The sequence below is a fragment of the Electrophorus electricus genome, chromosome 17 (genome assembly GCF_013358815.1).
Source record: "Electrophorus electricus isolate fEleEle1 chromosome 17, fEleEle1.pri, whole genome shotgun sequence".
Lineage (NCBI taxonomy): Eukaryota > Metazoa > Chordata > Actinopteri > Gymnotiformes > Gymnotidae > Electrophorus > Electrophorus electricus.
The window spans coordinates 17,409,211-17,437,004 of record NC_049551.1 but is presented as its reverse complement, the minus strand read 5'-3'; the positions used below and the strand labels follow the sequence as shown (position 1 = coordinate 17,437,004).

The window sequence follows — 27,794 nt, the reverse complement described above, 5'->3', positions numbered from 1 at the left end:
CAAGGAGTAAGCCCATCCAAAGCCAAGCCTACCATGGTGGGTTATGGGAATATCTTTACTGAATGAGGTCTGTAAAAAAAAAAAAAAAAAAAAATTAAAAAAAAGATCACAAGAATAACAATAATAACAAAGAGAAAAACAAATTCTCATTTGCCAAAACACTAGAAGGCTTTTTGAGAGAGATTAGTGTAATTTTTCTGGGCTAAAACAGCAAAATAAAGACTTTTAAATAAAGTAAGGTTTTGCCATGAAATACTATCATAGTGGAAACTTCAGAGGAAACTAGAGTTTATTAGAGGAAACCTTCCAGATAATTAGTCTGGAGACTAGGTATTTTACAGATCATTTGTTTGGACTTGTCGGTATTTTTGCGGTCACCAACCCTCCCCCTTTCCCCAGCACTCCTTCCAGTACCCTCCTCAGACGTGATCCTTTTTCCCCCCATGATTTGTCTTCTCATTGCTCTCTCAAAGGGGGCTGTCAGAGGAATTTGACTGGAGGAGCAGCTCAGAATTACAGAGCAAGAATGAGCTCACACCAGCTCTGCCTCCAATTTCTTTACTAGCTGCACTGGTTCCACCTCTGGCAACTTTTCTGGTGTGGACCACTGTTTCGACTCAAAACATTTACCCGTTTTCAAAGGCTGCTTGCTTGTTTTTGGAACCACTGGACTTCTGGGGTAAACTATGTCCCCTTCACCGACAGACCATCTGCTTGTGCTTTGACACGTTCCTCTGTGTCAGCGAGTCTGGATCTGTAGACCCACACCTCAGCTCAGTCATTTCCCATCCAGCCGTGTTAGAGGATTAAGGAGAACAGCCGACGATGTGGCGGTTGAAGGTACCACTCGGTCTCGCTTTGTTCACGCTCTGCTGGATTTTAACGTGTGTTGGAGACACAGGGGCCAACGCCATTGTCAGGTCTGGCCCAGCTACCAAAGGGATCCGGGGCAGGCAGACAGCCCTGGCAGATCAAAAGAGGAAAGAATTAGAGAGACGAGGGTCAGAAGCCCTTCCAATGGATGAACCTGATGGGGACAGGGAGGCTAAAAAGGACAAACCGGGTAAAAAGTCACCTGAAGAGGTTCTAGCAGGTAAGCAGCTTTAGCATCAGAGTCTCCAGCTGGTGTCCACATACCAGCAGAAAGGAAGGTAGGAAAGGATGTGCACAGATTTAAGCTCACACGAACTGTGTGTGGACATAGCTCATAGTCGGTGTGTCACAGAGGATGCTGCAAAGCCCCAATCTTCAGCTGGGTTTTGTCATGCTGACGGATCTGGCACGCACACTGAGAGCATTCTCCCTCCTCTTGTGCAGTAAACTGGAACTATTCAGTCTACCAACACAATATGCTGCATTTTTCCTTCCCAGAGGAGCGCTGAAACGAGGGCAGGAATGGAAAAGAGACTGCATATGGGAAATAGTAAAGCTGATGGAAATCACAGATGACTCCTGGAAACAGCGTGGTCAGGAAAAACGCGAAGAGCTCCCCCTTCCCAACCATTCTTCCCCCACTGTTTTGCTAATAGCATAGTGCCATGTGGTTTTAGATGCAGAGGCAGGAAGAGAAACAGAGCCAACATTTGGTTTGCGTTTGAAGCAGCCAAAGCTCTCTCTCCTAGTGGTTTCCAGCTATAAGCTTTTCGCTATGTTTTCAAGGCTAATCTCTCTCCACTGCCTTACATAATCAGGGTTAGATGCCTTGCAAAGAAAAGTAACATCTGAAAACAGAATTCTGGGGGAAATATGAAGGCATAAATATCTAGAGTGTTCCATAGTTTACAAGTAGATTAGGATGAAAAATACAGTTGATTATCTACTTTCCCAGACACGCGTGAGATTTCTGTCTCTGTGGTTTGGACTGAGTTCTGCAGTATTTCATTTCTTTCTTCCAATGTGGCTGTAGTTCATAGCTCTAAAACTCGTACAACTAACAGCCTCTCTTTGGTCTGTAAATTGTGTGTAATTATCAATGCAAAATGTATGGGTGTCTCTCTCTGGGTGTGCAGAAGGTTTCATTAAGATAATACAGTGGCAAATCCTTACTGTAAGTGTCTGTTTATATCTGGGTATGATACAGCTGATACAGACGTCATCCAACACTTGAAGGGAAATATTGTTATTACTGGTTTCCCTTCATGGTTATCTGGACTCCATCAACAAGGCTTACAGAGAGAGAGGCTTCAGTCTTCACAAAGAAATCAAATGAACTGGCAGTGTAAAGATGGCATTCGTTTGTGCCATTATCTGACAAACTGTGCCATGGCACCTGCCATCTGTAAAAGAACTAAATAATAATGAAGTTTTTGCTTTAAGGGAAGACAACCTGAAGAGCTACTGCATTAAACAATGAGAACAAACATTCAGAAATGTCAATAAGTTCCAGCATTTACAAGACAATGCTCTTAATATCCTGAATTTCTTTTTTAATTCAGTGTGTGTATGTGGCAGTGAGTGTCTGGAGTTTTGCTCCTTAGCACATGCATGAATATAAACACTATACAAATTAGTTGGTTTTTTTTAAACAAATTTAAATATGACCGAAGAAGGAAGAAACTGCAATGTACTGTAGTTAAAGACGTCAAGGTAATCAAATGTTCAGTGTAGTACACAAGGCTTAGTAAGAAACAGTCCTTCATCAGCTGTTCAAGCAAACTGCTTCTGAAGCTCTCAATATAAACATAATTCATATGTTTTTATTAGTTTTCCATGCAGTGTCACTGAATTGAGATGAGGATTTACAGCATATACAGTATTACACATTAGGTTATGTCATTATATTTTGCTTCTTTTTCATGCAAACTTGATTTGTTGTCTTACTGTTTCCCTCCTCTGCCCAAGCCAAGGCAAAGAAAGCAGCAGAGAAGGAGTCCAAGGCGAAGAAACCAAAAGCCCCCAAGCCCACCAAGAAGCCCAAGCCCACCAAGAAGCCCAAGCCCACCAAGAAGCCTAAACCACCAAAACCAACCAAGAAACCCAAACCCACCAAGAAACCCAAACCCACCAAGAAACCCAAGGCACCCAAGGCCACTCCCTGGACCAAACAGAAAGTCACCCCGCCTCCCGAGCGTAAGGCCGAGACTCCTCTGACCAAAAAAACAACCCTGGAAGAGGAAGAGGAGAAACTCTTTACAGAACTGGGATTGAACAAATGTATGTATTCACCAACTTCAAAGAGCACCGAGTGGTAGTCACCCATGCAGAATGTTTGGCTCACGTATCATATCTATCCATGATATGTTGTAAGACTTTCAGAGTTGTTTCAAGTGTGCTTGTTTTTTCAGTGTTTCCAACAGAATCACAGACAGAAACTGAAAAGAAGAAGCCAGGTCATGGTAAGAAGGAAGAAAGAATTCTCTCTATTGACCCTTAATTCAGGGTGAAAGAATGAGTGAAAGAATAGAAGTGGGGTCATCTATCTGATTTCTTAATTCTCAGAAATAAACATTCTATTCCATGAATTTCCAAACTGAATCACTGAACTATTAAACTCATGAACTCATGGCCACCATTAAATCCAGAAATCTTTTCCTGTAATGTGCAATTTTCTGAACTACAAGTCTTCAAGCAAAAAAAGCATATGCAAACAAACCAACTGGTCTTTCTTTCCTTCATGTTATTGCTTTTAAGATGTTCCAAGTCTTGCGTTAATGCTGACAGCGCATAACTCACAACTTGCATTTCATCCCCTTTCTCTTTTCTCCCACAGATATTCCCATCAAGAAGGAAGGTCCAACGCTGCCTTCCAGTGCCGAGATCCCGAAAGAGCACGATTCTGATTACTGGGATGCCAGACGTATGACTGATTTAGAGACTAAACCAATGACAGAGGAACCAAACTCAGAGCTTGTGTTTACCATGCTGTTTCACTCTGTTACCTGATAGATGAGGTGCCGGAACCTGACCTCCTCCCTAAAGGCAAGGAGGTCACCACCATAGAGGATCCAAGCATATATTTACCCATCCCAGGTACTCCAAGGCTAATTTGCACTAATGGGAGAGTGTGAACTGAAGATGAATAGAGAAAGCCACCAGTTTACAGGACATTCTTTTATTATGTAAACAACCGGCTGTGGTAGCAGCTGGAGTTTTGCAGCAAAGCATTCAAGCAAGGCACCCAAGATTATGTTGTATAGAAACATTTTACGAGCTGTTTGTTGTCCTTCTTTTTAATGCAAGCAGTCTGATTTTTGTTGTTGTTTATTGTGTGTGTTTGTGTGTGTGTGTGTGTGTGTGTGTAGAGGAGACCACAACTCTGCCATCTGTTGTCCCCTGGTATGAGGAATATGATTACTCTGACTGTACGTTTATACCCCTTTTTAAAACAATCAATGAAAAAGACTTTGTGCTGTGAGACGTGAGAAGATGTTTTACTGGAGTCCAGTATGAAATGTACATGGCTCAACTGTTCTGTTGCTTCTTGCCGTCTCTCTCTCTCTCTCTCCCCCTCTCTCTCCCTCTCCGTCTCCCTCTCCCTCTCTCCTTCTTTAACCAGTGGCAGCAAAGCAGCTGGAGGAGGAGATAGAGAGGAAGCAGAAGGAGAAAACAGAAAAGGGTCTGAATCAACTTCACGTGTTTAGTGTGCCGCATTCTTTCAGACCTGCACGTGCTTTGAGTTCTCCAGTCTCCAAGTGTTCTGTGTGAAGTTTAAATCTCAAATCACTTCTTAATCACATGCTGAATATGACACTTTTATCAGGCTATGTTGAGAGACAAAAATAGGGTCAGTTAGATATAACCATGGTTGAAGAGGTGACCTTAAAATACTGAGGAGGAAGGGGTTTGTTTATTAGGCTGCAGCATAGCAAAAGAAAATTAATAGTTATTTGTCCATTACTAGAAAAAAAAAACGTATTTCTTACAGAAGTGTCATTAAAAATACATTCAATTGAATATATAGTTAATCCACCTCCTTGTCCATTTGACAAACACTGTCATAAAATAAGATCAAAGGTCAAAACAAGGTACTTTGTTTTTGCTAGCACTACATGTTTCAGCTTATCCAATCTCCCCACTGCATCTCTGCTCCCCAGCTGAAAAACTGAGGAAACAATGGGAGGAGGAGGAGGAGGAGGAAGAAGAAAAAAGAAAACAGACTTCTGTCTACGTCGAACCGAAGAGTAAGACTCTCCGCAACCGAAAGATGAGCAGCGTCATTAGAGGAGCTGGCCCATGTGCGCTGTGCTGTTTGTGCACTGGAAGGTCAATGCGTTTGCTTTTTAAAAGGTTTTAGTTAAAGTGCCTGAGCAAACAGCAGTAAATGTCACTGCTGAGCTGAACTTTCCCCACAGTCGATTTCCTTTCCAACTTGAGGGAGGCCTGTACTGAGACTGTGGAGCCAGAATGACTCAACTCTGGTGTTTTAAGACAAGCCAGCCTCACTGCTGGCTCTGACCCAATCCTGTCTACAGAACAAATGGCCGCCTTCTTCCAGAAAACAGCTCTCACTCTGGACTGGAGTCATTTAGTCTGAGCAAGCACTAGAATGTTCTTCTGCACAAACAGGTTTTTTAATGGCAGTAGGTACGTTTGCGTCCCTGGAAAGTGTGCGAGGTTATCACCATGAACAGTATGGTAGAGAAGTGGCGCATGAACACGAACTTTTTTCTGCAGGAGTGTTTGTCGTAAACTGTGTGTTTGGTCTCGCTGTAGAGTGTCCTCCTCTCGGCCTGGAGTCTCACCGTGTGGAGGACGACCAGATCCTTGCCTCCTCCATTTCCCATCATGGCTTTGTGGCTCAGAGAGGACGTTTGAACATGCAGGTGTGATTTCAGTCACTGTTGGGATTTCAATGACCCCGTGCCATTTAAAACATCATTATTCATTGTATAATAATATTAACCAACTAATCTGCACTGTATAATCCAAAGAATCATACGGTCATTTCTTTATATTAATGAAAAATCTACCATATATTGAGCTTTACTCATGTGTTTAGTGCTGAGCATAGAAAGCTCAACCAATTCTTTCATGTCCTTTGACCCAAGTTTTACCTGATTTTGCTCTGTCTTTCCAGAGCTCAGACGACGAGGATGACGTGTATGGAGGAGCCTGGTGTGCAGACAGTGAAGAGAAGGAACACTGGTTCCAGCTAGACGCCCGTCGAGAGGTGGAATACACTGGAGTCATCACCCAGGGGAGGAACTCGGAAACACAGTATGCAAACGTGACCAGTGGCAACGGATACAGATCCCAGGAAGTATAGTATGATAATGGGTAAATTAAGGTGGGGTTTTGTTTCTGATGAAATATGCTTGGCCTTTTGCAGAGATGACTTTGTGTCGTCGTATTTTGTGGCCTTCAGCAACGACAGCCGTGATTGGACGGTCCTGCACGACGGCTATGCAGAATGGGTGATTAGTTATTTTCATTCAAAGGACTTAAGATAAAACGATAAAACACACAGAGTTCACTGTTGCATCCGGGTGCCAATGCAGTGCCTTTGTCCATGTAACACTAGACTGTTTATTTCCATTTATCAGATGCTAAAGCAAGAGTTATGGGTCTGTCTATGCAGACTGGCTATCTTGTTGGTAATAAACATGACCTTTGGCCTTTAGCTTTTCTATGGCAACGTGGACAAAGACACTCCGGTGAAGACGGAGTTCGCCCATCCCGTGGTGGCGCGATACATCCGCATCCTGCCCCAGAGCTGGAACGGTAGCTTGTGCATGAGACTGGAAGTGCTCGCCTGCCCTCTGCCCAGTAAGCGTTCAGCTTTCACAACTCGCTACATTAAGAATAAATGGCTCAAAAGCCCTAAAGGGCGGAGACACACCTGCCCAGGGTTTTTAAATGCCAGGCTCCACGCTGATTTGTGTCGCTTTGAAAATCGCACACATGAAACAATGCTGCTCCAACAGCTACGTACCACACCGAGAATGATGTCACACCCACCGACGACTTGGATTACAGGCATCACAACTACAAAGAGATGAGACAGGTGAGAATGCTCCATACATCTTTAAAACATACCCACAATGCAAAGTGCTGATGTGTTTAAGGTTAAAGTACCAGGCTGGAACCATCTGGTCTGAACATGTCCAGTCCTGTGCATCTTGTTGACCTTTGCTGTAGCATATCTTCCTATCTGACCGCTGGCCTCTTTTGCGCAGATGATGAAGGTGATAAATGAAGAATGTCCCAACATCACCCGGATCTACAACATTGGAAAGAGCTCACAAAAAAACAAGATGTATGCAATGGAGATCTCAGACAACCCAGGGGAGCATGAGATGGGTACTGTCCAAATGTATAGATTTTAACCACCAGTGCCACAACACCGAAGTCAAAAACTACGATGAAGTAATAATTGAAATATCGTAAAAGGTTTGCTCTTCAAACCTGTTTTAAGGCGAACCAGAATTCCGCTACACAGCAGGACTGCATGGGAATGAAGTTCTGGGAAGAGAACTCCTACTACTGCTCATGCAGTTCCTATGTAAGGAATACAATGATGACAACCCTCGAGTGCGCCGCCTGGTGGATGGCGTGCGCATCCATTTGGTGCCCTCTCTCAACCCGGACGCTTATGACCTGGCATACGAAATGGTACGAAAGGTTTTTATTAAATGATGTGAAAGCAGTGGCACCGAGCTTCTCTTCAAATGTAGATTATGGATTGTTTTGTTGTTGTTTTTTAGGGCTCAGAAATGGGAAACTGGGCACTGGGCCATTGGACAGAAGAGGGCTATGACATTTTCCAGAACTTTCCTGACCTTAACAGCATTTTGTGGGGTGCAGAAGACAGAGGCTGGGTTCCTCGTGTTGTGCCAAACCACCACATCCCCATACCTGAGAACTTCTTGAATGGTTCGGTAGGCACAAACATATGTTTGCAGAAACAGCTCACCCACCCTAGATTCACAGGTGTAGCTGAGACTCCCACAGAGAGACTGAAATGACTACTTGGACCAGACATAACGTAATAAAACAAGGGCTGTTTATTAGCTGGGTCGCTCCTGAGTCTTAGCCTTCCCAAGGCTTCTTTCTAATTTCAGGTTTTTCCTTGCCATCATCACCTCTGGCTTGCTCATTAAGGACCTGGACCCACACACAACCTGAGCTCCAAACGTGCTATATAAACAATTTTGATGTCACTTGACGACATATTTGCAGACTCTTTCTTTGTACTAATCTGTACAACAAAGGCTCATGCATGTCTTTTAAAAATTGGTTGTATTCACTGTTTCTCACCCATAAAGTACCATAAGGTGGCCTGAAAGGAAACATTAGATTAGTGAAACCTGGGTGCAGCCACTTCTGCTGATGCCTTGTGTGTAGGTGGCTGTTGAGACTAAAGCCATAATTGCCTGGATGGAGCGGACGCCCTTCGTTCTGGGAGCGAACCTGCAGGGTGGCGAGAAGCTTGTGGCCTATCCCTTTGACATGCAACGCCCACCACGGGCCACCAGCGCGGATGGCAGAGGGGCCAGGCGAGGCGGCGGTCGCCCGGTTATGGAGTACCACATGAGCGAGGAGACGTGGGCTCGCATCCAGAGGCAGGACGAAGGCGCCCTGAGAGAGACGGCCGACGAGAACATGTTCCGCTGGCTGGCCGTGACCTACGCCCACAGCCACCTCACCATGACCGAGACGTACCACGGCGCCTGCCACGCCGATGATGTCACGGGGGGCCAGGGCATCATCAACCGCGCCAGCTGGAAACCTGTTGTAGGCAGTGAGTGAGGAAAGATAAAGCTGTGCTGAGTTTTGACGTGAGCGGTCTTTCATCAAACATTGATAAAAAGGTGCCCTCTAGTGTCAAATATAGGTACTACAAGCGCGGCTCAGCACGCTGCACGGAAATATCCATTTTTGAATTTGGCAAGTAGTTGTTAAATCAAGAAGTGTTAAATCAGACTAAGATAAAAACTGTTAAACCAACCTTTCATAGTAAATACCGATATTTCCATAGGTATGAATGATTTTAGTTACCTTCACACTAACTGCTTCGAGATATCCATCTTCCTGGGCTGTGACAAGTTTCCTCACGAGAGTGAGCTCGCTCTGGAGTGGGAGAACAACCGAGAGGCCATGCTAGCATTTATAGAGCAGGTAAGAAAGAAAAATATATTCATAACTACAGTTTAATAACATTAATAATGATAAACAAATAAAAATTTATTTAATATCTTTAATAAATTTGAGTTGGAAGAAAAAAAATCTTAATTTGTGACTAACCAGGTGCATCGTGGTATCAAAGGTTTGGTAAGAGATGTGGAGGGCAAAATAATCGCAAATGCCACAATATCTGTGGAGGGCATCAAACATGACGTCAAAACAGGTAAAACAGGCTACTATGTGTAAACCATATCTGCACTGAAATGTTTGGTGCGTAGGCTGTACTGCTTGCACAGTTCACTCCACCGAAACGTCACCATCATGTCCTATCTTTAACACTTCCATTCTTTTGTACACCAGCTTCCACGGGTGATTACTGGCGACTTCTAAACCCTGGAGAGTACCGTGTGACTGCGAGAGCAGATGGCTACACATCTCAGACAAGGCTCTGCATGGTGGGGTACGAGGCAGGCGCCACGTCCTGCAGCTTCACGTTAACAAAGTCGAATTGGGCCCGAATTCGAGAAATTCTTGCCCAGAGCGGTAAGAAGCCATCTCGAGTGAATCCCAACAGTGAGACTGGGATTACAAGTGTTGCTGACAAAAAAGGACCAGCAGCAAACCCCCAGAATGAGCGCCTTCGACGCATGCGTATGATTCGCCTGCGCAGAATGCGACTGCGGCTGCAGAGGCAGAGAGCCAATGTGACAACCACCGTGGCCACCACCACCACCACCACCACCACCACCACTCCAGTGCCCACCACAACCACGCTGCTAATTACACCGAGCACCAACCCATGGTATGACTCCTGGTTTGTGATGGACAGCTCAACCACAGTCTCCCCTGATGAAGCAGAATTCCAGGAGTACGAGCCTACGCAAGACTACAATTTTGAGATTGGAATAGAAAATTATTAGGATCAGATATCACTTCTGCGCAAGAATATACACAAATATTTTGAAGGTTTCCCACCTCGACAGTATGTCGTTTCTAGAGAACTGTGACTGCAGAGGTTTGTCTTCAAGTTCTAGAGAGAAACATATTCTTACTGTGGAACAGAGAGAATAAATGTAACTGGATATTGTTCTGTTAAAAACTGGCATCAAAGAAAGTTTAACAGTGACCAAATAAATATATGGTTTTCTATAACATGATGTTAAAAGAAGAATTCTTAAAATCAATCCACTTTGTCACCAATTTGTAAAAGGGCACTCTTTTTGTATTGTCACTTGTTAAAAGCCTTTTCTAATAAAAACATTTGAATTTCATTAGAGTCTTATATTAACAACATGATGAAAACTACAAAAGTTAAAAGTGACATACATATTTCAATGTTAATTAAATCTACACTGACACTACTTAGCATCTACTTTTCACTCAAGGTGACAACATAAAACCAAAAGAAATTAATAAATAAATAGGCCGATTGGACATAAAAGTAAATGAATAAATACATTTGCGGCATATTTTTAAAAATAAATGTGTGACAATAAATAAATGTCTTATAGAAATGCATAAATACCTAAATAAATACATTCGTATTTTATTTATTTACGCTTTTATTTATTTCCAGATTTGTTTATTTAGGGGTTTCTTCCTTCATGCCATGTTAATGAGGTGGGCAACATTAACGTAGTTCTAACGAGGTATTGGTCAAAGGTGGGCAGGAAGGTCAGGCTACCAGACGCAACTGAATGTCCTATGTATTCACTTATTTGTTTGTTTTTGATTTTATGTTTAACACTTATTTATTAATTCGTTCATTTATGGCATTAATTATTTAATTATTTTTATGTGTCATCTTTCGTCATCCATATTAATCGTTCACTCACTTTTATTTTGAAATCGACATAGCAGGAGTTTTCACTTTCCGAAAACAGCAAGTCAGCTAGCTAGCAGTCAAGTTTCCGAAGCAAAGATCTGGTAGTAACGTATGTTATCTGTTTGTTACCACTTTGACTGCCATAAAGTCCATTACATGAGTTTTTAAAAGTATGATTTTCTTTATCCTTCAGTAAGAAAGACATTTCAATAAGTGCATTTATCACACCCGGCTAGCTGCTGTAGCTAGATAGGCTGACGTTAGGTTGTCAAGTTGAGGCGTTTGGGTCCGTCGGGAATTCGGTTAACCCAGCCTGAAAGTTGTGCTTCAAAACTGAACGGTAAGACTTGATTCCGCTTTTTAAACACTATGTTGACAAACATGTGACAGATGCATGGTCTTCCATGCCACTGGTCAGGTAAAGTAACTTGTGAAGATTAGGTAGCCTGTTGCCTCTTTGTGCTAGCATAGCCAGCTAACGCTAACTCAGCTGTGTGTGGAACCGTGTGTGACACGTCTGTGTGGATTCGCGCAGCTATGCTAAAATGCTAAGCTAAACTACGCTACGCTACGATAACTAATCTTTTAGCAGTTACGCACACTAGGACTACTGAATAATTGTTGAATGTTGGGAGAATGATGGCATTTATTTCTACAGTAGACCTGGTTAAATGCCTTCAATCTGTGTCATTTTCACGATGTTAATCATATATAGAAAACGTTTGCATTGTGAAAACTTTGGCAGCTGGTCACTTAATCTGCTTAATGTGTTGGTGCTTATGTCGGCTGTCTAGCTAGCTACATAAATCTATGTGATCTGTTTCAGGTCTGTGAGCTAATAAACTCCATAAAATCACCATGAAACTCTACAGTTTAAGTGTGTTATACAAAGGTTCGACTAAGGCCAACCTGCTGAAAGCCGCTTTTGACTTGTCTTCGTTTAGTTTTTTTCAGCGGTCCAGGTAGGTATCCGACTATGACAGTGCTAAAAAAAAAAAAAAAAAAAAAAAAAAACCTCTGTCATGGCTTCATGTCCTCTCATCTTTATTTTGTATTTTATTCACATCACTCAGTGTACAGGAGTTCATGACCTTCACCAGCGCCCTGATAGTGGAGCGCTCCTCATTTGGAACTCGTGCTTCTGTAAAAGAGCAAGGTGGGTACAGGGTGGTTGGAACCAGGCTAGCCACAGAGAAGGCTGAAACTGCGCAGAGAGCCGTAATTATTACGAGCTGGTCATTACTTTCGCTGTTACTGGGAGTGTAAATGAATGGGCTGGTGTTTCCGCAGCCTTTAGTTTCTCTGTAATTGGAACAAGGAATTGGCCAGCTGATGATTATCAGCCAAGATATGCCAAAGCAAATACAATACTGAATTTCGGTGCTGTCCAAACTCTGTTTAATACATACTACTGAACTTGCTTGTTTTCTCTTAATTAACTACCTAAGGAACATTTGTGGTAATACAATTCACATTAGACATTGATAAAATTCTAAATATATTTTATCAGAGTTCCCAGTTTAAAGTAGGCCTCTGTCTTGTTTGTATTTTAAAACCACTGATTGTAGTATTGACTGTGGGTAGTAGCATTAAGCCTGCTACCTTTGGTAAATCCTAAGCGTGAAACTGAAGCAGTAATAGCCACACAGGGCAGCAGCTTTCAGTGAACACATGGTCGTGGCCAGTTCCAATGTGATGGATTCTGTCTAGCTCATCTTGATAGACGCTGTAAGTAGTGAGAGAGCTGATGATATCTGTTCCACAGAATACCTGTGTCATGTATACGTCCGAAATGACAACCTCGGTGGAGTGGTGATTGCAGACAGTGAATACCCCTCCAGAGTGTGCTTCACATTGCTCGATAAGGTGGGATTGTGTGTATTTGTAGGCTGTAAAATGAAAGCATTTGTTATGACAGTGTTTTAGTTTCTCTTTTAGTTTACAGGATGTGTTTTCTTGATGCTTCTCTATGTGTGCAGCCAGGTGAAGGCTGTGCTAGTTTCTGATCTTTAAACAATTGCACTCCTCTCGCAGGTGTTGGAGGAGTTCTCTCGGCAGGTGAACAGCATAGACTGGCCCTCGGGTTCACCAGCCACCATCCAGTACACAGCCTTGGACAGCTACCTGGCTAAGTATCAGGTGTGATGCATGAACATGGTGTTTATCTTTGTAAGACTTCTGCCAGAAGAAGCTGAGTAATCCATGGATCTGCAGCGATTCTTGCTGCCCCACACTCACCCCTGGGTTATTCTTCACCCACAGAACCCACGTGAAGCAGATGCCATGACTAAAGTACAAGCCGAATTGGACGAAACTAAAATTATTCTGGTGAGAAAATGTAGCTGTTTAAGCAAGTCACCATTTTTCACTGTCACATGTGAATTGTGTGAGAAGCTTACTGGTATTAGAAGTAGTGGTTATAGTTTTTAGGTTTAATTGTTTTTACAAAGCGAATGCAGCTTTGATACTGTCAGATAACTCTTATTTTTGTGTTTCATTACTGGTTGTTATGCTGTTAAACAGTGAGATCGCATTTCTTTTTGTTCAGACTAAATGAATTTGAATGCTGTATCTGAAAACAAATCTCTTTAAATTTAATGAAGAACCAATTAGCAGAGTGGATAGCAAAATATTACTGCTAATGGTTCACCAAACACGGAAATGTTGTTGGGATCTTTTTAAAAATGTTATTACTGCTTTACATTACATAATCATCTGTAGTGTCATTTTAGCGTTTGTTATGCAGTGAGTCAGACTATCCTTTTTTATATTTCTAAAAAGTACTTTGTCTCCATTCACAGCACAACACTATGGAGTCCCTTTTGGATAGAGGTGAAAAGCTTGATGATTTGGTGCAGAAGTCAGAGCACCTGGGCAACCAGTCGAAAGCCTTTTACAAAACGGTTAGTGCATGAGCTGCACATGCACTATGCACATGGCTCCAGAATATATGAAGAGCTCTACTGTTCATCGTTGTAGCCTGCCCAAACACACAGTTCTGAGTAGTTATCCAAACAATGCTGGCATGAAGGACCGTGGACTGAAAGCTGGACTTGGCTGTCTGAACTTGGCCTGTTATTACTGCTTGGTTTACATAAACGTTTCATTACTATTATACACTGACCTGTGTATGTGCTACTTCTGTTGTCACTTTCAGGCACGGAAGCAAAACTCCTGCTGCAAAGTGATGTGATGATAAAATTGTGATGGAACGGAGTCTCCTGGGACACTCCACCCCCACCTGTGCGTTCTATCTCTCTCTCCCCTCTTTCTCTGGTCTCTCTCCCCTCTTTCTCTGGTCTCTCTCTCTCCTGGCTGGTGCGGGGCCACAGGGCAAGCAGAGCTTCCGGACAACACCAGGCCTGTAGTATGTTTTTGAGGATTTGGGAAGACCCACTTACATGGTGTTCCTTTTTTTTTTTGGGTTCATTTAGTTTTCACAGCACCAGAGGGGGCTGGTTTCTCTACACGACCCTTACTCTGCTGTGTGAGATTTTGCTGTTCCACAGTGTTTTTCTGTTGCAGAGTCTGCAGTAAAAGCTTCCAGGTGGTGTGGTCACGGTTTGGCTTAGGCTATCTTAGACCAGAAAATGGGCAGTGCAAAGGGGGGGTTGTGACTGGGGACAGGGCAGGGGGCGGAGTCAAGTCACACTTCCCCACTGTGCCTTACTTGTAGGTGGCTGGGTACTAGTCTGTGCATTCCAGTTGGACTGTTTATTCAGACTTCAGTGCGTTAGGAGATTCATACATTTCAAGCAACACATTTATTTACTGTTTGGCTTCTGCATTTTGTAGAGCAGGAGCATAAATGTAGCTTGTCATCAGTCTTGTTATTTCTGGGGAAAACATTTTACAGCACTAATATTGAGCTGTTGTGTTGGATTAGATTAACTGCCCCTCATAGCTGTTGGCAATGGACCAATATGAAGCCAAGTGTTATGGTCATTTTCTAAAATTGTGTGTATAATTTTAATTCTTTTTGAAATGTCAGTGAAATAAATGTGAAATAGTCTGTCCATTCATACTGGCTTTTACTGTGGTTGCTTAAGTCTCTCCAATAAATTGTTTTTTTTTGTAAATTATATCCCCATAATACAAAAACAAAAAGCCACATTTTATTGTATCGTTATGTGAAATGTTCCCAGTTCCCAGTGATTGTGCATGTCAAATCAGTGGCAATTCTGCTCTGATGAGGTGCATTTTGCTCAAGTGATGATCAAAGCCTTACAGTATAGTCTCTGAAATCAGTCTGCTTGCCCTCGAATGGCAGGCCTCATATATACAATGTCCAGAATGGGTCGCCGGTAGTCTCCGTGTTTCACAAGCCGGGTATGTGAAATGCTGCTCAGCTCTGCACGCCAAACATGCCACACATGATGCTCTTTACGATGAGTCTACAATCACCTTGGATGCAAAGTCTCAGGCTGGATGACTTCAGTTTTCTATTGCCAAAAGGTGCACATAAAACCACACGTTACACAGGGTGATCCCCAGGGAAGGTTTATATCTCGGGTGGGTTTAAATCCGGATATCTTGAAGTTTCTGTTGTCTAGGACCTAAAAGAATAGTATATGGTCATGTACACAAACTAAATACAGATTTAGCTGCTTCTTGTGTTGTTCATATATCCATGGAGGAAGCAGAGATGTGCCATTTTGGAGAATCTGTTATAGACGCCTTCATAAAATGTCTGAGATTGTGTGAGTGTGCTTGTAAATCTGAACTGTTTGTGATCTGATGGTGTTATTGCTCAGTTTGTGTGGCTTCTGTGTTCCCATGCAGTGTGTTGCAGGGTTGTATTGTGTAAATGATGGTGTGTTTCCTTGTCCAGAATGACTGCGGGAACCTTTTGAGGTGTCTTTCTTGTAATTGCCAAATGCTTGCTAGCTTATTCAATCTTAACTTGCCATAATGGCAAAGTTTAACGTGTAGTTGTGTATAAAGCCAACTGTGCATTATATACTCCTCATAATAAATGTATTTACATGCAACCTGGTTAACATTAGGCATCAAATATCCTGTAACGTTTCTTATTCAGTTCATGCAGATGTAATCAACTTTCTACATAGTAATTTTTAAAATCTTGCTCTTCACTGTACTTGATGTATGATTAACACTGCTGTTGTACTTACTGGAAAATTATTTCAAACTAAAATCTGATTAACATCACTTTGCTGAAGCTATGATGTGGGATTTTTTCTCTCATAAGGCTACATATGATAGATATTTCATAAATGCACTTCCTCTAGCAAGCATATAACATTTTTAGGAGTGTGGGAATGAACAAATTACAAAATGCCACTGTAACTAACGTGAAAAGGCAATTAGGTACTTTTACTTGTAGCCATCATTGGATCTGGAAGGGAAAGAACAGGTTAGGTCTGAAAAGCCTCTGTATGACTAACATGAAAGATCATGGTGCACTTAAAACAAAAAGCAAAACAACCCAATCAAAAACTTTAATAAGATAACCATTTGCAATAAACACTGAAATACAAACTAATTCAAGTTAAAATACATTTGAGGAACATCATTTTTAAAGAGTTTTTTCTTGTCTCACATTTGGCTTGTTCACCGAGGGCTTGGTCTCGGAGCTCCTTTAATGGTGCCTTGATGACCAATTGAACAGTGTCCTACAGGGGGTTAGAAGTGCTGTGTCATTGTTAAAAAAAAAAGGAAAAAAAAGCAGCACTATATGAATAAATGTGACTACATGTTTTAAATTGTATATAAATGCAGAAGATCTGAACCATGAAATGAACACAGTAGCACTGGGTAGGGTATTTGATAGTATAATCAAACTGTAAGAAATGACAACACAATCTGATTTATATATATATATATATATATATATATATATATATGAATGAGAATGAAAGACATGAGTACTCAGCTGAAAGAAGTAATATTTCTAATTGGCCAATGAGGACATAACACTCATCATGGGAGGAGGGGTTGAAAGATGTTCAGAAGCAAATAACAGACACGCACTGCAAACAATGGAATAATTCACCCTAAAATAATACAGCTAACAAATGGAAAAACAGTTAAGGGTTCACATCTGTGCTCCAATCAGCTCCCCATCCGTTGGCCCTCGGTGAAGGAGCAGGCGTATGCACTTCAGGAGCCGACTAGGCTATTGTTCATCATCTAGGCACTTTTACTGTTGTTCTTCAGTTCTGGTTCCATCCATCCTTGGTTTGTCAGTATTTAGTGAGCATACGTCTTCTTCGAATGTCCGTACAATCCAGACCTGCAGACTGGTGGCTGCCGGACGGGTCTTGGTTCTGGGGCTGTGGTGTTAGGACGGGCCCTTCTATTTGCCGCCGTTCTTCTTGCCCGTATAGCAGAAGCTCTTCAGGGGGTTCTTGCTTCTTTTGTTCTTCTGCAGGCAGGAAGAAAGACATTGTTTAGTCGGTTTTACTCAACCACGTGTAGACTTCATAATGTAGATGTACATTCAGTTTAAACCCAATATGCAATATAATTCATTTGTACTATTTCCATCACGTCACTGGTTGCATAAACACGGTCTCCCAAGGGCTGTTCTCCTCTCAAGAGTGTATTAGTTTGCTTTTTCTGGGTGTTTCTGTCTCACCTTAAAGGCAGTCTTCACAACCCCCTTAGGGTTGAGTTTGGTCCTCTTCTTCTTTGAGAAGGGTCTGACCAGACTTTTCAGTGTGGCTGGAACTGAAATAGGACTCAACATACTCAAATTCATTGTCTAACATTTCATGCTCCAGTAATGTCTATGCAAGAACCAACAGTCACGTGGTGGCAATGAAATATAAGTAAGTGAAGTTCTCTTACTTAAGTAATCAGGTACGTTTCTCAGGTGGGGTTTGATAATGGCGGGATGGAGGTCTTTGTCATGACGAAGCAACTGCAGGTCTCTGGGGTTGTCCTCGAAGTACGCCTGGGACACGCAGAAAATGTAACCAAGGAGACTCGAGCCCAGTGCTCTGGTTGAATGAAACATGCACAGTACAGCTGCGCTCACCTTGAGTTTTTCCGAGTTCAGAAGCTCCTGCTTGATCTCTTTTAACCTAGCCTCCTTCACTGCCTGCTTGGTGACCGATCGCATGGCGTCCTACGGGGAATTGAGCCCCATCATCACTCACGAGTTACATGACCGTTAGAGCCATGCTTCCCAACTAACCATGTACCTGTTCTACACGACACAGAATGACAGAGCAACGTGGCGAAACCAAGTCTGTTAATGTCATACCCGGCATCTGTATCGAAATCCCTCGATTTCCTCCATTTTGAACCCATATGGCTTCAGTGCACAATCTGCATTATCTGTACACAAAGGGAGATGTTTCAGGTTGACTTCAAAATGTACCCAATTTCCTCAAACCCTGTGTCTGATATCAAGTAACTGTGCAGGAATTTATACTGAATATAAACAATTTACTCAAATAGTTAACATTTTGGTAAACATTAAATTCTTTTTCATAAGCATTACCTCCAGTAAGAGCATTCTCAACCTCCTCCAGCAGGGGAAGCTCTGAAATGGAAACCAACGTCAGGGCAGTGCCAGAGTTGTCTCCTCGAGCAGTCCTATAGAGAATGGTAGGAAAATGTATGAGGAAGGCACATATGCAAATCATTTAGAATCCATAGATGTGAATGAACTTGTACTCACCTGCCAACCCGGTGAATATAGGACTCAACAGAAGGGGGAAAATCAAAGTTGATGACATTCGACACATTCTGGAAGTCAATACCTCTGGACACACCATACTCTTTGTCTTTACCCCTGGAAAAAACAGCAACAATCCAAATGTCATGTAATTTCTTGAACTAATTCATATCCCCTATACAGTAAAATCCTTAAAATATAAAATATCAAATATTTTTACCAGTTATTCATAATGAGGAGTTCATATGTACTTTAGTACATAATTGTCAGCACAAACCATACGTTGCACTCTTTGAAGTTGTCCTTTTCTTCTTCTTCTTTCCTTGGCCCTCTGCACTCTGGGAACCTGCTTTTTGGTTGCCAAGTCCATGCTCATCTGTGGCAATGATGTAATCATAAAATCCCTGGTTAAACTGTGATATGATGTGACACCTAGAAGACAATGAGCAGAAAATCCTAAATTAATCCATTATGTCCAAAAAATCTGTTCTGGGCTTGTTCAGTTACAATCACAACAAGTTGTGTCTGTCTGGCCAAGAGAAAATGGTTTACACTCTCACATGCATGCACTGGATTCATTCACACACTTGCCTTGAATGGACAGGTAGCTCGGAGTTGAGCACGCAGGTGGGGATGGCGAACTGCTCCAGGAAGAGCTTGAGCCGGTAGCAGCGGTCCATGTCGCTGACGAAGATGAGGGTTTTGCCACGCACGAGGCCCAGCTTGAGGAGCGTGTAGATGAGTAGAAATTTGTTCTCCTCCTCGCACTTCACGCTGTACTGCTGCAGCTGGGAGCTGTCGGGCAGCTGGGAGCCCTGCAGCTTCAGCGTCACCTGTGGAGGACAGGAGCCACATATGCGGAGATGACAAATAACCCAGTGTGATTCAAGACTAGGCTTGATCGGTCTGGTCAAAAACAGTATGCTGTGTGTGTAGCATTTGGGTCCAATCATACTCACTGTGCTCGGTCTGATTCAAATGGTAAATGTTTGCATCTCCAGTAAAGAATTACTCTGAAAAACATCATTTGTATGCTTACAGGATTGTGTAGAACCAGCTCCTTCAAAGCCTGAACGTCGTCATTGAGCGTGGCAGACATAAGGAAAGCTTGGTAGATCTTCGGCAAGTGACTGCAAAGGAACAATTAAGTTAGGAACATCATGCTCACTGATGTGACAGTAAACATGACTAAGTCAGATCAACCATCCTCTAGATAAACAAGTTTTTACCCATGGTAACAAGAGCAGAATCTTGAAGGCATCACGTTTATTTAAAACCTGCACTACTACAAGAGGGAGAAATGCACTGAGGTTTGAAACACACCATATGAGGCTCTTGAGGTCAGACTCAAAACCAAAGGAGAAGAGCAGGTCAGCCTCATCAACAACCAGCATCTCCAGAGCAGAATCCAGCACCAGGTTTTTGGCATTAACGTGGGCATGCACACGAGATGGTGTACCCACCACGATATCAGGCTTCTCCATCAGAATGGGCCTAAACACGCACACATACTTCAGGTCTAGACTTCAAGCTACATCCCCAACATCCATGTTTTTCTTTTCATTTTTAATGGACTGACCTCTGTGCCGACACTTCTGCTTTGCCCGAGATGTCTGCTACTCGAACGTCCCTGGCACAGTAAGCAGTGAGCTGGCAAATCATAGTCCGAACTTGATGCCCCAGCTCTTTGGTAGGCACCAACACCAAACCCCGGACTGCCTGCTCCCGCACAGTCTGTCACAGAAATCAGGGGCTATGAGACATCCAGGACTCTCACCCAACACGCAGAACAGCCTGAAACTCCCACATACGAAAGCCATTTAAATCCCACGTTACCTCCTTGCAGGTGAGGATCCGCTGGATGACTGGAACAGCATAGGCCGCTGTTTTTCCTGAACCAGTTCGAGCTCTGGCCAGGAGATCTTTTCCGTCCAGAGCCAATGGTATGGCTTTCTCTTGAATAAGAGTTGGTTGTGCCCATCCTAAGTCTGCAATCGCCTGGTAGAATTTATAGAAAATCAAGAGAAGCGGTGAGGCATCGTGTGTTAGCATAGCTAACAAAGTTAGCTAGCTAATATCGTGTCACTGTTGTGATAAAGCGGCCCGCTTGGCATATGATGAGCATGTCAGATCAGCGGATTATTCGTCTGACGCTGACAGTGACAGTTAAACCTTCTATCAAGACAAAATACCTTTAAAAGGCGATCGTCCAGGCCCATCTCGTGAAATTGAAGCCTGTCGGCCGCCATCTCCCCACGTGTCTCAGAGGCGATATCAGCAGGTATGAGTCCAGTCACAGATCACGAGTTCACTCCATACTGTAGCAGTTCGTGACTAACATGACTAACTCTAGGCAGCTAAAGAGAGTCGATTCAAGTGTGCAGTTTAATAGCTTTTGCATAAACTGGTGAGAAGGAAGCCAGCTGTCCTGTAGGTTGTCCCTGTCCGAATAAGGTACATCCTCGGCCTCGTCGCTAGGTGGCAGTACCGCCATCCTCGGCCTCGTCGCTAGGTGGCAGTACCGCCATCCTCGGCCTCGTCGCTAGGTGGCAATAGTGCATCTCAGCGATGGCCCGCAACAGGTTAGTCCACGAAGAAGACAAGGGCGACGACTCTGCAGACATAAGAAGATCGAGGTGAGTTTGTGTGATAAATGGGAGTAATAATCTCGTATGTGGGGAAAAGGTTCACTACCGTTTCGGGGAAACGCGATGACTGAAAACGTATCTGAAGGCAGTTGCTGGTGTCTTGGTAACTGCAGGGTTAGTTGTTCTCCCCTCCTCGTATTAGAGCAATGGTTACGTTTGCCTTCCTCACCCAGATCAACAAAACCTCTAAACGAGCCTCCGTGGAGACAGCCTAAGGAGGCTTGTTCACTCCTGCCATTTAGCCACAGAGACTATTCGACTTTTAAACGTTATTTCGTAACAGTTTTCACATGCTATTAAGCAGATTCTTGGTTAGCTTAGCTAACTAGTTAGCTACATTCGCCACTATGTATTCCAGTCCATACAGCGGGGAATGAGGGAATAATTATTCCCACAAAAAGGGTTTAATTATTCCCGTGTTTGTGTTTTGAGCAGAACGGTGTCGCTCAAAGCAGACATGGCAGGATTAGTAGCTAGAATGTTGGCAGCGTGTGTGCTTGCCACTGTCCTTCCTCTGGGTGGATGAGGACATGCTGCACGCGTTATACTGGGCACGAGACTGTTCCAGGGCAAGCGAGTGCATTTCCTCTGCTATATGCATTACTTGGGTTTCTTTGAATTCCCCTCTCGCAAACAGAAGCAAGCTGATATGGACACACAGGTACATTTTACCTTAAGCAAGTGTTTTAACAGCAACGGAAGCAGTTCCTTATACTGTTCTAAATGAAGGATTTCTTTCTCAGATGAGGCAGCGAGTTTTTACAGGAGTCGTCACTCAGCTGCAAGACCACCATGGGATGGTAGACCAGGAGGTGCGCTTCCCTATGAGGTCTGCGACCTTCCTTTATTGCTTTCTGGAGAGGAGATTGAAGGTTTAATGGTGTGCTCACGCTTTGCATTGCCATTCTGCAGTGTTGTAGTGGGGCGTGTGCCCTTGCTTGGCGAGAAGGTGCTGGTGAAAGCAGTGCAGGATCCGTTGCAGCCTGTCAGCTGGACGGCCCAAAGAGTGCAGGCTCTTAATGGACAGGTAGGCTGCCCAATCGTAATGCGGTAGGGCTATTGGAAGCAATAGACACCCCCCCCCCCCCCAATTTAAAAAGTTAATTGTGCTTTCTGTCTTCTGCTGTTCTCGGTGTCCTGTAAGCCATTCAAGTCTCCTCCTCCACTGCTACCCTCCATGTCTACAAACATGAAGCCAGGAATTTTGGGAAACAAACCTCAACCACTGCTGAAATCCCCCAAAATTCCTCCACTCATTCCTAGTATGCAATCAAATCCAGGTAAAAGACAATTACTATTAAAATAACTAAAGCTACTTTTACCATAACAGCTTCTTAGTGTAATTCCAAGGGCGCAGCTGACACGTTTCTGCTCACCCCCGGCTGATGTCTCAGGTGGTATGCACCAGATGCCCCATCACCAGCAGCTGCCCTGGACTCCTCCATTTGATGGTTGGGGTGTGGGAAACAGGAAGAGACACAACGAGGTGGTAGGAGGGCGAAGAGGTGGACGCTGGTGAGTGGCATTAGTTTTTAATTTATTTGTTTTGGTACCCTTTTTATTCCGTACAGTCAAGTGCAATTAGTTTTGCCTCAATAGGTCAGTTCTGAGATTTTCAGTCTTGTAGTCCTTGGCTCAGCAACATTGGTCTGCTTATGGCGCAGCCTCTCTGCTGGTGTTGAGCTGCTGTTCAGTCTCTCGTTCTGACCTCCGTTCCCCTGACCGGCTGTGCGCTCGCTCCAAGTGTGTGGGCTCGGGCGATGACAGACCCACCGCTCACCCCTGGTGCCTCTCTGTTCTTTGACTCAGGGAGGAGGGCGGGACTCCTTGGTCAAGCGACAGCACACACCTGAAGAGGAGGCGGTGGAGAGCCCCGGCCGAGGAGGAGATGCCGAGGAGGAGCAGCTCTGTGGTCAGCCAGAGTGCTCCCCTCTTCTCCCGCTTCCCGCGAGACAGGTGGCTGTGCTTAGGGCAAAATAATAATAATAATAATAATAGAGAAAAGTCATGATGCAGTTCATTTATATCTTGAAATATAAAATTAAATGAAATTGAAACCCCCAGCACACTGTGTATTCTTGGCTAAAGAAGTAAATCTTTATTCTGGAATTAAAGATGCCTGTAGAGCTGTAGTACTCCAAATGCTTCCTGGAAAACGATTCCAGAGTTTGGGAACTATTTATGAAACAACAACAAAAATAAAGGCAATTTAAGTGCTAGATTTCCTCCAGCACCAAGTGTGCCATGACTGCTGCAGGCTCATGTTTTTGTTGGTTGGTTTGTTTGTTTATGCTTCTGTCTACTTCTCTCCTTTAGCCAGGCCTGCGGCACCCTGGAGCTGCGGCGGCGCTACCCACACCTGCACGCCCCTGCCACGCTCTTCCACCTGCAGCTCTGCTGGCCGGAGTCCTTCCCCCCTCGGCAGCCCCTGCCGCTCGCCAGGTCCTGCCTCTATCACATGGGCCCCAGCCAGCCCCCGGGGGACACCACCGCCCCCAAATCAGACCGTGATGACACCTCATTCTCTGTTAAGGTAAGAATTGTCCCAGACGTTGCAGAGGTTGTGCGTTATTTTAGCCGCTGTAGTGACGCTTGTCCGTCGTCCTGTAAGGTGATGCTCCTGTCCATGCCTGGTATGGAGGACTTCTACGCTCAGTGTTGCAGCGGTACAGAGGATGGCCAGGCACATGGGGACACGGTACATCCCACGACACTGTTTAAGGTTAGCACGTTCTGCCCTCTGTCTGTATAGTGAACATGATGTATCATGTAGTCCTTTTATTATTTTTGCCATGTGTAAGGTTGTGTGATGTGAATGGAATAGAGTTTTGAATATATTGCTACATATGATATGCATTGCAGTTGAAAAAAAAACAAAAAACCTCAATTTAAACATGGACCTTCCAAATTGCAAAAATTGATAGTCATTACAACGCTAGCAAATTATATATTGTGAAATCTTAGTGTTTCTCAGAAATAGGATCATTATATAATTATACCACATTTGATTTTTCTGTAGTAGATCAAGGTGTGTGTGTGTGTGTGTGTGTGTGTGTGTGTGTGTGTGTGTGTGTGTGTGTGTGTGTGTGTGTGTGTGTGTGTGTGTGTGTGTGTGTGTTGGTTGCAGTTTCTGTTATTGGAGAGGAATGGGGAGCTGGAGCTCCCTGGAGGTCTGTGGTCTTCCAAGGTGGATGGGTCCAGCCCAGGCAAGGACAGCAGCGCTCTTCTGCGCACTGCAGTCCGCTGCGTGAAGGAGCAGACTGCTCTGGACCTTACAGCCTGCACGCAATGGTCAGTCTTTCCGGCTAACACCACGGACTTGTAAACGCGTACCCACAACTTCGGTTGCGTGTTTCCTGATGCTGAGACACTGATGCATTGTGTTTTAGTTCTGTGAATGTGATGCTAATGTTGATGGGTTTTCTTGTATTATCAATGTTTTATAGTTGTGGGTTGTTTTTTTTTTAATTATGCAAAAAATCCTGAATGCACAGTTCTGACATGTTTCACCCTGCTAACTCTCTGTACCTGTGTGTAAGGCACAAAATGGCTGAACTCAGGCTGCTGTCTGGCGATAAAATGGAGACCGTTGTGATCTTCATGCCAGATGTGTGGAATCTAGTACAGACGGCGGAGGAGTGGGCCAAGTCACGCGAGGAGCAGAAGGTCTGGGAGAGTGCCACCTCTGCGTTTACACGTGGTGCTCATTCGCCACATCTGAACGGAGGTGGGGGGAGATATCCGACGTCCATTTTGACAAGCGATTGTGTTGGTGGTGTTTGCAGGCTGACGAGCCTCCCCTCCCCGACACGCCCGCCCTGGTTGTCCAGCCCTCTGCAGGCCTGGGTCTTTCCGTCATCTCCCTCTCATCTTTGCTGGGACCACAGAGCTCCCCAACCTGTGGTACATTCGAGGTTTGTGCCCATGCCCCACCCACAAACGCAGGCAGCCAATCATGTTTTAGGGTTCCCTTTTTCTCATAAGCATAACCATGCTTTTGAAAATGGATGCCACGCAGTCATCCTGTGAAAAGTGTGCATGCCAGTCAATGGGAAATTTCATTTATTTTAAAATCTATCCTTTCCTCATTTGCTAAAAAGTTGGGCTTTTTGTACTCTCAAATGTTTTCCGGGTTAGAGGACACTTCCTGGCTTTGATTCATATTGGAACTCACCAAATTATTTGGCAGTTTCTTTAATCAAAAAGAATGTGGTGTCTCTGGTGGATAGTGGTGGATGTAACATTCTATAAACCTCGAATGTGTGAGAGCAATTAAGGATAGAAAAATATATTTCTATACAATTTCAGATTTTACTATTAATCAGCTATTTTCATTTTATATACATAAACTGTCATGCTGTGCGAGTCATTTCTTCGGATTTGTAAGACTGTGTGGGTAACTGGGTCTTGTTCAGGTGTGTTTGGCCAGTGAGCTGTTTAGTGAGATGCTCCAGAGGGATTTTGGACTACAGCTGTACCACTCACTCTGCAGCCTGCCTCAGGGTCCTAGCGCACCCCGTCTTAACACCAAGCTGGAGGAGAATGACGCTCCCCTGGTACTCTGCTCCCATTAGGAAACAACACATGAAAAACACTTGTAATTAATACAACAAACAACAGCACTGATGCATTCATTCTAATGTCCTTGTTTGCTGTCTCAGAAAGACGAGCCGGATAAGGCAGACAAGCAGGCGAAAAAAAAAGCGAGTGATGATGGAAAAAAGAAGACAAAAGAGGAGTGTCAAGAGGGGGAGGAGGTCATTGTGAAGGAGGAGCTGGACCAGCCTGAGTGCCACACAGAGAACCGGAGGGAGAGCAAGAGCCAAGAAGGAGGCGATGAAGATTTGGCCAGTGGGATATCAGACAGTCCGTCGCTCAAGGACAATGTGAGGACAGAGCCACTCGCGTGATGCTTGCTTGTTTGTGTGTTTTCACTTAAGTGCCTGCTGTCCGCCCCCTTTCAGTACTGTCTTACTCATCACAGCTTTAATGCTCACTTTTAATCTTAGGCACTAAATTATTTCTAACTTCAAATGGATGCAGACAGTGGCGCAAATGCAAGTAATGATTCTGAAGCTCGCTCTCTCTCTTTTAAGGATGGCCCCCTGGGCCAGTGTGAAGAGCTTCCTCGCAAGGTGCTCCTCTCCTGGGTGTTTTTCGACCGACTGCTCATAGGCCACCTAAGAGAACAGGACATGCAGGATATACTGCTGTCCCTCGGACTCTACCTCGCTCCAGCTCAGGTGTCTCTTCCTTCAGGACTGGGCATTAGGATAGGAAGGATTTAAGCTGTGTTGCTTGCAAGCAGACAAAAAAATTTTCTTGGTGTACTTTCTAACTTATTTCATTGTTTAGGCACAAAATCTAGTGAGAAAGGCATCAGTTGGTGGACGGTGTCTGTACCGCAAGCTTTGCTCTCGTTGGGTAGACCCAGACGAGGTTGACCGTGACCTCAGTGCTGAGGGTATGATGTAAATCCAACGCGCCCCCGAGGATGTAGTCATTCTCTTAAATATGAAAATATGTCCATTATATTATGCCACATCACCATTTTTGTCATATAAATTACAGGCAACAAAGGCTTGCTACCTGGCACGCCCACCAAGGAGAGGGGCTCGACTCGCCGGTCTACGGGCAGCATGAACTCAGACGTGGTCGCCTACAAGGGGAGCATCCTGAATGTGCCCAACCTGCTGCAGTCCCTCGAGAGCAGCAAAGCTGCACAGCACGAGCTGGAGCGACAGCTGGCCAGCCTGCAGGCCCGACTCGGTACTGTAAAACCACAACCTTTTGAGTTCTATTTCTGTCAGCAGGCACCGGTGGTAAGGGAGGGGAAAGAAACTGGTGGTACGGTAGAATTTAGGGGTCACCTGCTTAGAGTGTGTGTGTGTGTGTGTGTGTGTGTGTTACAGAGGCAGCCGAGGCAAAGCGAGTTTCTCAGCAACAGGAGCAGCTGAAGAGCAGCCTGGAGGAAGCAGAATCCCTCAACAGGACCTATGAGAAGAGTCTGAAGGAGAACGCAGGTCACATGCTCGCTGTCATCGAAAAGATGCAGATGATGATCGATCAGGTAGATACCTCGCGGCGTACTGAGTGCCGTCCCAACCCCATACCCTCCCTCCACTTTCTTCTCCTTTTAAGATATAAAACTTTTTGGTTTTTAAACTTTTCCAACCTTTTTGTTCCTTTACAGACGACACTCCTTACAAGAGCAAAGGAGGTGAAAGAGGTCCAGGACTGACTGTCTGCTCATGTGCCACAGTAGTCAAGAACCGTTTTGGCATTTCTCAGTCTGCATTTCTTTGTCATCTTAAGCTCCATATACACGTGGAGTATAAATGGGACTGTGTAGTTCAATATTAAAAATGTCAATGCTCAACACCAGCTTCAGTTCAGAGGCAAGGTCTGAAAGATTTTTGTGTGAAAACGTTTGGTTTCTGATAGAACTTGCCCAAATGGGTAACTTTACCCTCTGTGGATAGCATGAAACTTGATGTTGGAGTTCTGTGATTTCCTTTATATTATTATTTATTTTATTTTTAAATATAGAAAGAGGGGAGGATGTTATTAAAATGCAATTTTGGATACTAGTTTGGTCTTTTTCTTTTTTTAG

At 43.9% G+C, this 27,794-nt stretch overlaps 4 protein-coding genes across 6 annotated transcripts; 3 read left to right on the top strand and 1 right to left on the bottom strand.

Moving 5' to 3' along the window:
- The first annotated feature begins 452 nt into the window (after window positions 1-452).
- Window positions 453-10,334, top strand: aebp1 (AE binding protein 1). The gene is made up of 20 exons (XM_027020122.2): window positions 453-1,093; window positions 2,842-3,153; window positions 3,285-3,335; window positions 3,710-3,796; window positions 3,886-3,969; window positions 4,242-4,301; window positions 4,496-4,555; window positions 5,034-5,120; window positions 5,653-5,762; window positions 6,017-6,156; window positions 6,269-6,353; window positions 6,561-6,705; window positions 6,864-6,943; window positions 7,116-7,239; window positions 7,355-7,551; window positions 7,644-7,817; window positions 8,284-8,680; window positions 8,918-9,057; window positions 9,187-9,286; window positions 9,424-10,334. Exons 1-20 carry the CDS (start codon window positions 826-828, stop codon window positions 9,981-9,983), a joined length of 3,261 nt encoding a protein of 1,086 aa, XP_026875923.2. The 5' UTR covers window positions 453-825; the 3' UTR covers window positions 9,984-10,334.
- Window positions 10,335-10,896: 562 nt separating this feature from the next.
- Window positions 10,897-16,067, top strand: ykt6 (YKT6 v-SNARE homolog (S. cerevisiae)). Its single transcript, XM_027020161.2, has 8 exons — window positions 10,897-11,228; window positions 11,715-11,850; window positions 11,962-12,044; window positions 12,654-12,754; window positions 12,923-13,027; window positions 13,151-13,216; window positions 13,690-13,791; window positions 14,046-16,067. Exons 2-8 carry the CDS (start codon window positions 11,747-11,749, stop codon window positions 14,079-14,081), a joined length of 597 nt encoding a protein of 198 aa, XP_026875962.1. The 5' UTR covers window positions 10,897-11,228; window positions 11,715-11,746; the 3' UTR covers window positions 14,082-16,067.
- A 264-nt stretch (window positions 16,068-16,331) lies between these two features.
- ddx56 (DEAD (Asp-Glu-Ala-Asp) box helicase 56) lies at window positions 16,332-20,998 on the bottom strand. Its single transcript, XM_027020148.2, has 14 exons — window positions 20,726-20,998; window positions 20,370-20,531; window positions 20,113-20,267; window positions 19,857-20,027; window positions 19,573-19,663; window positions 19,125-19,366; window positions 18,816-18,965; window positions 18,537-18,650; window positions 18,357-18,451; window positions 18,117-18,190; window positions 17,889-17,978; window positions 17,699-17,804; window positions 17,487-17,578; window positions 16,332-17,273 (listed from the first exon to the last, which is right to left on the bottom strand). The coding sequence occupies exons 1-14, from the start codon at window positions 20,780-20,782 to the stop codon at window positions 17,205-17,207; spliced, it is 1,668 nt and encodes a 555-aa protein (XP_026875949.2). The 5' UTR covers window positions 20,783-20,998; the 3' UTR covers window positions 16,332-17,204.
- A 72-nt stretch (window positions 20,999-21,070) lies between these two features.
- ccar2 (cell cycle and apoptosis regulator 2) lies at window positions 21,071-27,771 on the top strand. Of its 3 annotated transcripts, XM_035535442.1 has the most exons (19): window positions 21,192-21,295; window positions 21,819-21,842; window positions 21,925-22,010; window positions 22,094-22,208; window positions 22,326-22,461; window positions 22,576-22,696; window positions 22,991-23,137; window positions 23,498-23,714; window positions 23,793-23,903; window positions 24,309-24,472; window positions 24,721-24,847; window positions 24,967-25,095; window positions 25,597-25,737; window positions 25,843-26,067; window positions 26,278-26,424; window positions 26,537-26,645; window positions 26,753-26,950; window positions 27,094-27,251; window positions 27,375-27,771. In XM_035535442.1, exons 1-19 carry the CDS (start codon window positions 21,206-21,208, stop codon window positions 27,420-27,422), a joined length of 2,493 nt encoding a protein of 830 aa, XP_035391335.1. In that variant the 5' UTR covers window positions 21,192-21,205; the 3' UTR covers window positions 27,423-27,771. The 3 variants fall into 3 exon arrangements, with proteins under 3 accessions (XP_035391336.1, XP_035391337.1, XP_035391335.1); XM_035535443.1 differs by lacking the exons at window positions 21,192-21,295; window positions 21,819-21,842 and adding an exon at window positions 21,071-21,169; XM_035535444.1 differs by lacking the exons at window positions 21,192-21,295; window positions 21,819-21,842 and adding an exon at window positions 21,155-21,169 and having other exon boundaries at window positions 21,925-21,993.
- Window positions 27,772-27,794: the final 23 nt, after the last annotated feature.

Coding starts and splice junctions, on each gene's coding strand:
- aebp1 (XM_027020122.2), top strand. CDS start 826: ATGTGGCGGTTGAAGGTACCACTCGGTCTCGCTTTGTTCACGCTCTGC. Junction 4,302..4,495: donor GGAATATGATTACTCTGACT/GTACGTTTATAC, acceptor TTCTTTAACCAG/TGGCAGCAAAGCAGCTGGAG. Junction 4,556..5,033: donor GAAGGAGAAAACAGAAAAGG/GTCTGAATCAAC, acceptor TCTGCTCCCCAG/CTGAAAAACTGAGGAAACAA.
- ykt6 (XM_027020161.2), top strand. CDS start 11,747: ATGAAACTCTACAGTTTAAGTGTGTTATACAAAGGTTCGACTAAGGCC. Junction 12,045..12,653: donor TGCTTCTGTAAAAGAGCAAG/GTGGGTACAGGG, acceptor TCTGTTCCACAG/AATACCTGTGTCATGTATAC. Junction 12,755..12,922: donor GCTTCACATTGCTCGATAAG/GTGGGATTGTGT, acceptor CTCCTCTCGCAG/GTGTTGGAGGAGTTCTCTCG.
- ddx56 (XM_027020148.2), bottom strand. CDS start 20,782: ATGGCGGCCGACAGGCTTCAATTTCACGAGATGGGCCTGGACGATCGC. Junction 18,651..18,815: donor ACAACTTCAAAGAGTGCAAC/GTATGGTTTGTG, acceptor TGTTTTTTCCAG/GGGTAAAGACAAAGAGTATG. Junction 18,191..18,356: donor TGAGAATGCTCTTACTGGAG/GTAATGCTTATG, acceptor CTTTGTGTACAG/ATAATGCAGATTGTGCACTG.
- ccar2 (XM_035535442.1), top strand. CDS start 21,206: ATGTGGGGAAAAGGTTCACTACCGTTTCGGGGAAACGCGATGACTGAA. Junction 23,138..23,497: donor TCCCGCTTCCCGCGAGACAG/GTGGCTGTGCTT, acceptor TCTCTCCTTTAG/CCAGGCCTGCGGCACCCTGG. Junction 24,848..24,966: donor AGTCACGCGAGGAGCAGAAG/GTCTGGGAGAGT, acceptor TGGTGTTTGCAG/GCTGACGAGCCTCCCCTCCC.